The 12,533-nt window shown below is 46.2% G+C and overlaps 1 protein-coding gene across 1 annotated transcript in view; it reads left to right on the forward strand.

Annotated features, from left to right (window-relative positions):
- The first annotated feature begins 202 nt into the window (after positions 1-202).
- LOC138560069 (calcium-activated chloride channel regulator 1-like) overlaps positions 203-12,533 on the forward strand; it is a 620,781-nt gene continuing 608,450 nt past the window's right edge. The window contains exon 1 of the mRNA XM_069642744.1: positions 203-364. Within this exon, the coding sequence (XP_069498845.1) occupies positions 203-364 (162 nt within the window). The remainder of the gene's footprint in view (positions 365-12,533) is intronic.

Genomic DNA, 12,533 nt, shown 5'->3' on the forward strand with positions numbered 1-12,533 from the left:
TGCCTTTCAAACTCTGTTTGGAAATCTGAAGTCAAAGTTCTATGACAAGTGAGCACCAGAGTGCTGAGGTGTGATTTATGATCCAGGCAAAGTCCTATCATAAAGTATATTATCCTCTGATTAAAAGAAGATACCGGTATAAGTAGACTTTCTATGCGGACCTGCTCATCCATTTCTGGTTGGACTCAAGAGACGGGGCAACATGTCCTTCTTACCCAGGAGTTTGGCTATATGTGTGGCCCTTCAGCTGCTAGGCCCTGCTAAGGGCTCCATGGTGCAGCTGAAAGACAATGGCTATGAAGACCTCGTCATTGCCATTAACCCGGGTTTACCCGAAGATGGAAAGATTATTGACAATATAAAGGTAAGGACAAATCAATCAAGCTTAGCACATATGTTTAATTTCTGAACAGCCTTTAGTTATGAATGATGAACACATAGAATTTCGTGCTTGTGAGCTTCGTTGTATATGTGGGTAGTTTTAAGCAGAAAAACGCACGGAAAGGCAATGTGTGCACTGTGTTCGAATATTAGGGTCTTTGTTTTTTTTGGGAGTCTCCTTCCCATTGGTGGTGAAGGATTATGATACACAGTTGTCGTTGCAGGCATATGACCGCTCTACAAGCATTTTATTTGACATGTATTTGACCATTTGACTTGCAAATACCTTTGTGAATTGTCACTATCTTGCAGACCCACCTCTCGTGCAATAGAAATCGATTATCTACTGAATGATTGGATATAATACTGCATTAGGAGACCAATAAAGCCTGTGACTCTCAGGCTGGATGTGTTCAATCTTTCTGGAATTGAATGACTGTAAAACAGGAGGTTCTGACTGTGTTTTGGGGGGTGGTAGATAGGTGAGACCATGGACCCACCCATTTCCTCCTCTGGCTATATTCCAAGAACCAGAGTGTTTATGTGAGATTGCTGTGGCATTTTGTGTGCCTGGCATACTCTGTCCTGTGGGGGTGCTTGTGGAATGCTCAGAGTGGAATGTTGATTGTTTGTGTGTGTGAGAGTTCTAGGATAGGAAGAACGTCTGGGGCAGCCAGGATGGAATTATGGACATGGTGATGGCCTTCCACAGACTCTCATATCTAACTATCTGCTAATGCCATGTAACTACAATACAGACTTACCTTTTATATACCGCATACTCCAGCATGGTTCCTGCTAGGCCTGACATCATTTACAGGCTGGATTCCACAATCGCAACATGGCGTTATGAGTTGAGATCAATTGAATCTGGAAGACCTGTTTCGGATATCTTTAAGTTCTTACCCTCTAGCCGCTAGTCTAGCGTCTCTTTATGAATTCACTACAGTAATAATCTTAGCCTTGGTCTCGTGGAATATCCTCTCCAAGCATTGACAACGCCAATAGTTTTGGTACTATACAGGCTGCTATATAGGCATTTGTCAGTCATTCGTATTACACATGACTCCTCAGGCAGGGTAGTGGAGGATTCGGAACTCAGCTTGCGGGGGAGTGGCTAGTGGTCTTCTCTGTAGCATCAGGAGTCTTGGAGATTAGTGATGTCATGGAGGGTGAGAAGCAGGACAACAGACCATAGGGGTGGAAGGGGTCTAGCAGGCAGATTGTTGGGCTGGGTAAGGCTAAACTCAGTGGCCTGAGGATTTCACTCTATCAGGACTCTCTCTTCATGATACCCAAGATATCACTGCCACACCTGCACTTCAACGTTCGTACCCTCACCAACAGGCTACAATGGTAGGGCCCTAAGAGGACGGTGATTGCATCCTTTCTCTCCCCTGCTTTCCTTCTGTGTGCCTCACATTTGCCTTTCACACAAACAATTTTTGGCTGCGTCATCTCTGACAAATGGCCAGGCAGACCCCGTATCTGGGGCATTGAGGGCATTGTTTCAAAACTACGTGATCATCTTTGCTCAACACATTTAGAGGGAATGGCAAAGCACTTCTTGGTTCCATCATGCATTCATGCTTCACGGATTCATTAAAAACTTCTCTTTGAAGTTTCAGAAAACTGCCTTCATGGGAAAATATTTGTCTCCAATATGAAATACATTTTCTTTTTTTTCATCATGATCATTTTCTCCTCCATCGTGCAATACACATACTTATACACATAATGACATCACTTCCTCCATTACCTTCGTGCCTATCCCCTCAATAAAGCTCATCTCCTCATAGTTCCTGACTCTAATGTTCTGTTTGTCCTTACTACTCTTTCTTTTTCTAGTCTACGCCTCGTGACCCTGCTACGGTCACTAAGTCCGCTATTTATCGCACAAGATCTTGCTGCTGCATAACCACTATGGGGGGATTAGCGTGTCATAAAAAACTCAAACATAACATATGTGTTCAACTACTATTGCAAACATATGCACACAGAGAGCCATCATTTGTGTGGCTTTACCAAACATGCTTTAAGATCTCATATCACATGACAGGCATTACTGTAATATACTGTGCATTTCAATCAAATCTCCAGGTGTCCACACCATGTGCAGGTTCTGTTATTACCCCACCCGCCCCCTGACTTTTTTACCATTGACATTCAAAGCAGATGCTCTCACTCTGCTTTCAAATATATATTCAGTTAGCACAAGAGTGCAGGGTTGCATTATACAATATCAGCATAGCAGCTCCATATTTCATTGCACCCAATTGGGATAGAAGTGGCAGGTCACACTATGGCTAAAGTGGTCCTGCTGAGAACAAAGAAACCGATGTATATTTTTGAACAAAGAAATGGAAGGAATGTTAATGTCAACAGCCTAACAATGCATGCCTTTCAAATCAGGTGGCCTCCAAGAAATATGACAGTTTAGACCAGTTACCAAGCGCTCCTTCCATGACTTGAGTCCAAAATAGGTATTTCTATAGACGTTAGTAGTTGGGAGCGGGAAATGGGAGTCTATGAAGGGATCTTTTTGTAGAAGGAGAAAGGCACTGCAGCTTGAACACTAACACAGCCCAGCAGAGATACTTGAGCTGTGTCCAGGTTTGTACCATGCTTCCTTTTGCACTGGGCACCTACTCAATAAACATTGGCAATACCAACCCTTTGGGCTTTTATGTAGGCATAGAAAAGGCACTTGACAGGCACTGCCATCGTGTCATTAAATGGCCATTGATGGGAGCAGATCCAAAATGGTGCAAGTACCTGGGCATTTAAAAGCTGTGCCTGGCAAATGCCTGATACTTATACACAAGCAAAACTGTTGGCTTTGCCAATGCTTGTCTTTAACAGGACTTCAGTGAAGGACATGCATAGTGCTTGTAAATCGAGTGGCTGAAGGCAGACCTGGTTCTGACATTTTTATTACACTAGTAGCACCTTTACAGCCCCAATGAAATCATTAATTCTCAGAAGACTGTTTTTGAATAACACTGGCAGGCACTTCAAGTGAAAGGTTTGATGGTAAGGCTTGTTTAAAGCAAGCACAAAGAGTTCCCATGAGGAGGTGTTCTGAGTGGAGAGGGGCAGGAACTGTGTGGGAATGGCCATAGGTAATAGCAGGGCCATGGGCAGGCGATGGGTGGGCACATAACCAAACAGCACTTACAAGCTGTGTGTCCCTCCTCATATGCAGTTCTCCCTCTCTGTACTCTAATTCAATAGTTTCAGTTTATAGGTGGCGCAAGTGCCACCTAATAGGCTAAATTAATTAGATTAGTACATATCTCATGGAAGCTAAGAATCTGCTTGGGCTATGATTTTTGTTGGGCATGTTTGAAGTGTATTACGAATTACAGCAGTCACACTTAAATCAACACTGACAACACTGATTTAAGACTAGGACATCAGTCTGCGCTTTTGTATGGAATTATTGATGCTAACATTTAGACATTTCTCATTACATGTGCATACCCACAACCTTTGGTGGTGCTTTGACTGAGGGGATTGCATTTCTTATTAATATAACACCTATTATTTCACTTTTTATTACAGTGCTTAGAAGCAGGGCAAATATGTCATGCACACTTCTTATAAATGCCATAATATTAATGTTACATTTTGGATTGAAAAAGGACTGGGGGCAAACAGGGGCCAGGACTGGGTGCAGGGCAAATATGATAAATATTTCTTTGTATATGCACTAAGTGTATAGCTCAGTGAGCTCTACTGTGACATGTGCTTGCCTGCACATTCCAAATTCAAATCTTGGCAGCACCTAATCAGTCCTTCAGCCTTCTGAGGTTGATAAATTGAGTGCCATGGCATTTGGTAGTAATTCCATCATTGTAGCACCACTTAGAAGTCGAAGGGTTGAAGCATGAAGCGCTATACATAAACATGTGATATAATAACATATTCTGGCAGCATTAGGGAAACACTAGCCCACAGTAGCATCAAAATTGTGTATTTTGGCATGCCCAAAATGATAGGTCATAGAAAGATAAAACAGTCAAGTTATAAAAGAAGCACTTCGTGTGAAACATCCAGTCTGCCTGCCCTAAATAGACAAACCCAACTCTCTACCTGTACCCTTGCGAGAAAAGCACATTAGCCACTGAAAGAAAGCAAAAATGTATGTGAAATGAGCAAGGTTCCTGGCAGGGGGAATTGTGGTGCAAATGTCAAACTGCAGCCTGCATTAAATGCAATGTACACATATTTCACCTGACTAGAATCTGTAACAAAATCAGTTTGTGTGTGCTGCAGGTCCCCATCGCTAGGACTTCTGTTGCTCAATGCAGGGAAGGGTCAAGGGGGCGAGGGCAGGCTTTATGGAACAGGTCCACCCAACCGTTCCTACAGACTCTACTGCAGCCGCAACAGCCACTACTGTACTCCAAAAACTAGAAATACTTCCAGAAACCAGTTATGCTCAGTCACCAAGCAATCAGCCTGGTGAGGTTACTCACATGGTGATAATGAGGCATGACTCTCACTCAGAGAAAGCCCAGGGATTCTGGGTTTGTGCATCATGGATTTCCAGACTCTTGAAATCAGAGACTGAAGATTATAAAATGGCATAATAATGTGATTTGCATTACTAAACGTATTCTCCTTTTATAATCTGTGCACCCACAGCTGCCTCCCCTAACAGAAGTCCTTTAACTAGGTTGCACTGAATTCACTCTTCCCATTCCTTATGATACATGTATTTTGTGATCAGGTATATGCTCCTGGGATTTAAACAAAACCTCACCAAACGAAACTGCTTGTCCCCCAAAAAATGGGTTTACCATTTTCCAACTGCCGTTTTGCATTTTAAATTTCCCCTGAAGATTGGGACAATTGAGTCCTGAGGGCCCATTGAAGACATCTCATCCTCAATCTGGCTTCTGGCACCAAAATAATGCAGGATGCCATAAGATCGAGCAACCTGAGAAAATCGAAGGCCGGTAGATACTGGGCATTCTGGAATTTTACTACCATCTGCAGAATGTGGTGAGGCTTGCCCGAACAAGTATTCAGGACTGCTCCAATAAACTGGAGTTTCTGAGATGGTATCACGTTTGACTCTTTTAAATTCAGAGAAAACCTTAGTTTGTAAAGGAAGTGGCAAGTTTTGGACAGATGTTCCTGGGCTTGTTCTGGAGAACGTGTCCTGATCATCCAATCGTCCAGGTAGGGGTAGACGTGAATCCCCCCTCTCCTGAGACTCGTTGCCACCACTGCCATCAACTTGGTGAAAACTCTTGGGGCGGAGGTCACCCCTAAAGGCAGAACTCGAAACTGATAGTGAGAATTGCCAATCGCGAACCTCAGGTACTTTCTGTACTTAAGATGGATTTGCACATGAAAGTAAGCATCCTGTAGGTCCAATAATACCAACCAGTCTTGGAGTTCGAGAGCCTGAAGGATCTGAGAAAGTGTGACCATCTTAAACTTGTCCTTCCTGAGGAACTTGTTCAAGCCTCTCAAGTCCAAGATGGGTCTCAGTCCTCCGTCCTTCTTTGGTGTGAGGAAATATGGGGAATACCAACCCTTGTTCCTCTCCGCTACAGGTTCATGTTCTATTGCACCTTTCTGTAGCCGGGTTAAGATTTCCTGCAACAGGATTGGGTCTGGATGTTTGACAGAGTTGTATCCCAGCGGGTGATTCTGAGGTTTCTTTTGAAAAGGATGGCAGTTACCTTGGTATACTGGTTCCAGTGCCCAAGCATCTGAAGTAATGCCCCGCCATACTTCCAGAGCTGTGAGATCCTGCCTCCCACTGGGGTCTTGTGGGTCAAAACCTCAGAGTGGTTTGCGGCAGCTGCATAAGCGGCTGAAGGGACAGTTGGCGCTGCTGGGGCAGATCTAGCACTTTTTCCTCGCCTCCGAGGAAATTTCCTTTGCCCTCTCTGACTAACCTGTCCCCTTCCTTTCCCAAATGAGGAATACAATTGAAAGGGATGACCCCTCCAGGAAGATGAGCCTTTGTAGGGGCGTTGTTGAGGTTGTCATATAGCGGCACTAAGTGATTTTGCCGCTGCTTTGGAGGTCTGCAGATTCTCCAAGCTTTCATCCGCCTTGCTGCCAAACAACCTCGAGCCGTCAAATGGCATATTAAGAAGCATGGATTGCACATCCGGTGCAAAACCTGACTTTCTTAGCCACGCAAATCTGCGCAGCACTGTACTATGCTGTCAGCTGTGTCCAAACCTGATTGAAGGCATTCCCCCGAAGCCTCCTTTCCATCCCTTACTATGGATAGGAACTCTTCATGTTCCTCACCTTCCGGGATGTGTTGAGCTGCCGCTGACATGCAGTCCCACGGGGTATATGTAAATTTTGCAAGGATGCAAGTTACATTTGTGGATTTTAAAGCCATGTTCCTTGATGTAAAAATCTTTCTGGACCATGCATCAATCTTTTTATCATCCCTATCGGGGGGGAATTGTAGGGTATGCAGCATTTTTAGTAGAAGCAGCTGCTTGAACTACCAGACTTTCAGGAGATGGATGTTTACTTAAGTGTTCGGGATCTGAGGGACAGGGTCTATATTTGGACACATACTTATTATTTACTGCCGGAATAGATTGAGGGTTTTCCCATGCAGTGTTAACCTTCCTTTGTAAGGCTACATGAAAAGGAAGTATGGAGTCTTGCTGAGGTCCTCCTGAAAGGATGCCAGTCATGGCATCCTCCTGATAGACAGGTGAATTTCTACTCCATCGCATGAATTCAGTTACCCTGTTCATCAATTTTCTATAACCCACATCAGCATGTTCAGCTGGATCAGGCTTTTCAAATTCATCTTCTGGAGATGTATCAAGACCACTTGCTGACTGCAAGCACTCATATAAGTCTGGCATCTTAGATTGAGGGTCAATTAACTCCTCAGGGACTTGTTTTGTACCAAATTTAACACCAGCAGGTGAAACCTCTTCTTCTGCTGATGAATCTCCTTCATATATGGAGGACAGGGTTCTAAAAAAATCATGTCTATTTTCTGGATGAAACACCTTTTCAGGTGGCATAGACTTTGACATTGGTGTCGATTTTGTCATTGGAGTGAACGAAGACGTTGACAAAAGCGTTGATGGCGTCGATTTTATAGTCATTACTCTCGAATTTGTCGAGGTCATTTTCGACACCTTCGAAGGAATCGTCGACCCCGTCGAAGGAGTTGTCGAGACCATCAACACAGTCGAAGGAGCCTTCAACACCATCGACTGAGCACTCGACGTGACCTTATTGGGTTGGGTCATCGACACCTTGTGTTCGACCGCCTCCGATAGCGGCTTCAAGGACGTTTTAGACGAGGACTTTGATGGCGTATGAGAGTCTGACGCCATTTTCTTGAGTTCTACCTCCGATTTATGCACCGGTAGGCTTTTTCTATGAGGTGTCTGGGAAGATTCCCTAGAAGACACCCTCAATTATTTTTTGGTGGATTCTCTCGTCGTAGATCTTCCCCTGTCACTTTTTTGAGCAGGGGCATGGTCTGCGTTAGACTTTTTTGAGGGGGTCTGGGCCGCATTCTCAAATTTTTTTAACATAGATGTTCTGAAAGCCTCCCACTTTCTTGGGGAGTCATGTCTCGATGGACATGTAATGATTTCCTCAGATGATGTCGAGGAAGAGGGAGACCGGTGTCGTCTTTTCCTTGCCTTTTTAGAGGAAGAATAAGAGGACTTCCTGGATCTACTCCTCGACCTAGATTTTTTATGACTTTTTTCTGAAGACTCAGCCGAGTCATTTCTCCCTCTCGAAGAAAACTTCGAGGATTCCTCCCCCACTGACAGTTTACCTCTTCATTCTTTTAAGGCCTTATGGGTCATCGACTGACAGGAACCGCACTCATCTATACGCTGGTCGGAACCGTGGCACCAGAGCCAATTCCGATGGGGATCAGTTAGCGACATCTTTCTCCCACATTTCTGGCATTTCTTGAATCCAGTCTTCGGTGTGGAAGGATTAGATGAAGACGACATTATCGTACGAACTGAAGTGCCATTTTCTCGATCCGAAGCGAAGCTAATGGAAAAACGGAATTGAGGGAAACGCTCGAGGCATTTATACAGCGGATGACGTCGGCGCTCGACGGAGGCCGCCGAGGGACATCGACGCTGCAGCCTCGAGTGGAGCGCCCTCTGGTGGAGAGAGAAAACATTTCCGAAGCAGCAAAGCTGAAGGTAAGGATATATCTAAGATGAGGAATACGTGGGAGGACACAATCCATTTGAAAGAGAATTTTAACTCCATGTCGCTCTACATACAGTTGTACATTCCTCATCTTTCTGTAATTTCCAAGTCCCCTCACATTCCAACTCATACAGACAAGGTTATGATCAGCCATTAAAATACAGGGGTATTGCTAGGTATCGTAGCAGCATACAGGGGGCCCAGTTCAAATAGTAGAAGATGTGTTTATTAAGGAGGTGCGTCCTCCATGGTGTAGCCTCACGCTCCTCCTCCATTGTACATGTCAAGCATTTTTTCCCATAACACCCCAACTCAGCCGCCCCCACCCACAACCCTTTCCCAACCAGTGGGGTGAAAACCCAACACCCATCAAACATAACCAAGAACAGTGGTGTCATCGCCTGGGGACTCGTGTGCTGGTTAGGCGGCTTTGCTTCCTTGCTGGGGACATGATTAGGATTGATGTGGTACAACATAGGTAATAACCAAAACTGGTGGTTCAAGTACAACGTTAAGTTCTAATGTTAATGAACAAAAATACTCATTGAACAAAGTAGTTCGCACAAAGGCCTCACCACATAAGCAAAAACAGTCAGGGGTTTCTCGGATCAAAACATACACTTGCCCTTGATGCGTTTAACACAATTGTATTTACTAGGATAGATATAGTTATCCGGGGAAGTGCTCAGCTATAAATAAAAATAAAAAACCTGTTTTGAATGTTCGATCCGGAGCTTGGCTGGATACAGCATAGCATACTTGAGCCCCAGTTCACGCAATCTCCTCTTGGCTGTCAAAAAGGTTTTGCACTCCTTCTGAACAGAGATCGAGAAATCAGGATATAAGTGGACCCTGGAGGATCGTAATAGGAGTTCACCCTTGGCTCTTGCTGCCTTGAGTAGTGCATTGCAATTGTGATAGTTCAAGACGCTTGCAATGATGGGGTGCGGGGGTGCACCAGGTTTAGGTTTCGCCGTAAGAGCGTGGTGGTCCCGCTATATAGCAAATTGCGGGGACAGCTTAGGGGAATCAAGCAGTCGAAGCAAGTTGTGTTCAATGTAGTCTTCCATGGGGCCTTCGATCCTGTCTTCGGGGATCCCGATGATGCAGAGGTTATTGCGCCTGGAGTGTGATTCGAGACCCTCATTTTTCTTGGCAACCTCCGACACCTGTCTAGCTAATGTGGCGACCTCCGAACGGAGAACCACTATGTCATCCTCTGCCGTACCCACCCTGGACTCCGTTCTTTCCATATGGGCTTTGATTGATGAAATGGTCCCATTTATAACATCGAGCTTAGAATAGAGGATAGTAAACCCTTCTCTCATGAATTCAAACATCTTCTGGGATTCAACGGGGTCCGGAGGTGTAGATGTGGTAGGCTCTGGTTGCGAACCAGGTTCAGTCGGCTTAGTTGGGGCTTTGGCTTTGGCAAACATATTGATGGAGCTTTGATGGAGCTTTGTTTTTTTTTTTGTATTTTGCCGGCCCCCTTGGTCATAGTTCCAGCAGGTTTCACGGACGGCGAATGAATCGCCCACAGGTAGCTAGGGCAATCCCACGGGGGCTGCGTCCCACGCAGGCTGCAGGACCGGTTACAAACTCATGGACTGAAGGCAATACGTATGGGTGGATCAGCTGTGTAAGCTGGGACAGGCTCCTGGCAGGGAAATAGAGGTCAGAGAAACCTGAGGGCAGAACTCAGGTAGGTAACCAGGAACAGGGGGCCCCGAACGGGGAAAAGGCGCTGCAATGTCAATATGTATAGTTATGCCCTGGGATAGTGCAGGGGTGAGTGTAGGCCCCAGAAGCGGCAGAGGAGAGACAGTCAGGAAAATGTATAGCCACCAGAGCCCAGAGATGGAGGCAGTGTGTTCAGCTCCCAAGTAGATTCATGCAGGTGTGCAGGCGCCTGCGTAAAGATGCCAAGGAGAGATGGTGGTGTGACAGACCCTGAGGCCGAGGAATTTAGGGCAGTAGAGCTCAGGACTTGCAGGTGAAGCCCCACTCCGAATGGCCCATCCGGGCTGGGATCAAATTGCACTTGAATGAGCCATAGGATGCAGACCAAATAGGAAGTGATCCGAGGTGATTTGTAAGCTTGAACCCATCCCTGAGGAACCAGGTTTAAATGGCGAAATGCTCCGTAGATGATAATAGGTCTGAACACTTTGGTCATTTCAGGCAGGCCTCTCCGTGGCCGGATGTCTAGTGTCTCTCCCTGTGTCAGGGGAACCGGAGAATGTATTGTGTCCTCCCACGTACCAAGGGGAGAGAGGCGGTCCCAATCTCCCAAGGCGTTGGGCGAGCGTTAAGTGCTGGGGCGTGCAGCTTTTGTTATCTGTTGCGGAAAGCAGGGAAGATGGGGCCACTGCGTTGCGGGGGGAGAGCGAGAGCCCCGCAGCCTTCCTGTTGTTAGCGGCGGGCCGAGGATTTACACCGAGTGTTCGCACCCAAAGCAGAGGAAAGGGGGAGTTGAGGTCTGTGGACGGCAATAAGTATTAGCAGGTGGGGGGTCCCCAGTCACTCTATGCGTTTAGCCAGCAGCAGAAGGGATAGCCAGCAACTGTCCAAGGAACGGACTCACTGTGTGGTCACGGAGCTGCTGGCCTCTGCGCACCGGTCCATCGGATCCTCCTCGCACCAAGATGGCACAGGTCCTTTGACTTGGTGGATGTGTTGCTCTCGGAGGGGCACTGCGCCTCGCCGCAAACGGGGGAGTTATTGTTCGGGCCGACCAGGAAGCTTGGGCTCCGGGCCGTATCAGAGCACACGGGGCCGTCGTGTAGATGGTGGTCACGGGAGGAGGGGGGGACAACAGTCCAGGGTGGTGGTATGTGGGGGCCTGTGTGACCCCCGGGATGAGTGCCGGATACCTTCCTCGCACTGCGTTACACGGGTCGGTGGCCGCAATCACTCGCCCCTCCCCCACAGGAGGCCCCGCAGCCATGGAAAATCTCAGTGCAGGAAACGGACCTCCATGGATGCTGCAAGCGGATCGGGGCATCAACGCCTCTCGGTCCGCCAAGAATGCTAATATCTGCACGGGAGACTGGAATCTCGGCCCAACATTCAGGTGACAGTCGGGGGAGGCTAGGTAGAAGGAGCCCCCAGTCTTCTTTCTCGAGAAGTAGGCGTACCACAGCGAAAACTGATGTAGATATGGACGCCCAGCACGGAGCACCTGTTTAGGCGGCCATGTTTCTTCAGCGCCCCCCATTGTGACCTGCTTTAAGTCCGTCTAAAATAGCCTTCCCTGGATTCATAAATATTGATATAAAAGTTAAAATGACCAGAAGGTGCTTTAAGCATTTTAACCTTTAAATAGCTAGCCAGCAAAGAAGTGCTTGCAAAACTATACAGGGCAACAGACTGGAACCCAGTGCGCTTGTCAGGGCTGAGGCCACTTGATAAACCAGGTCCGAATTAGAAGGTCCGAATTAGAAAAGAAACAAATGTGTAGCTGCTGCGAGCGGTTGTGTGTAATAGGAACCTATGCCCAAGGTATCCAAAGAGTAATAAGATATAAGAAGGTACGCAACCACACTGCGGTCCTCTTCCACGCTAATATCCATAAAGTAACATGATCAATAATAACATACACAATCATAAATGCATAAATTAAACCAACATGTCACGTTCATAAGGTCAACCCAGGAGAAATACGGCTGGGATAGCAGTTCACATATAAGAATCCAATATAAATGTGATGAACAGAGGCATTATCCCCAAAGGACAGTACGAACATGAAATCATATACAATAATCACGAATAAATGTAATGGATACAGGATGCCATCCCGGTCATATGGAAGTAGCCATATATTTAGAGAAAGGTAAACAACCTCATTATAATAACCTGTTGGCAATAACACTTGTAGAGGAGAGTGGGATACTCCCACCTCTGACATAACACTGAGTATGAGTGGTACATGCGCTACCAACATACAACACCAA

Source organism: Ambystoma mexicanum, chromosome 1q, assembly GCF_040938575.1.
Source record: "Ambystoma mexicanum isolate Mex_15411 chromosome 1q, UKY_AmexF1_1, whole genome shotgun sequence".
In the NCBI taxonomy this organism is placed as follows: Eukaryota; Metazoa; Chordata; class Amphibia; order Caudata; family Ambystomatidae; genus Ambystoma; species Ambystoma mexicanum.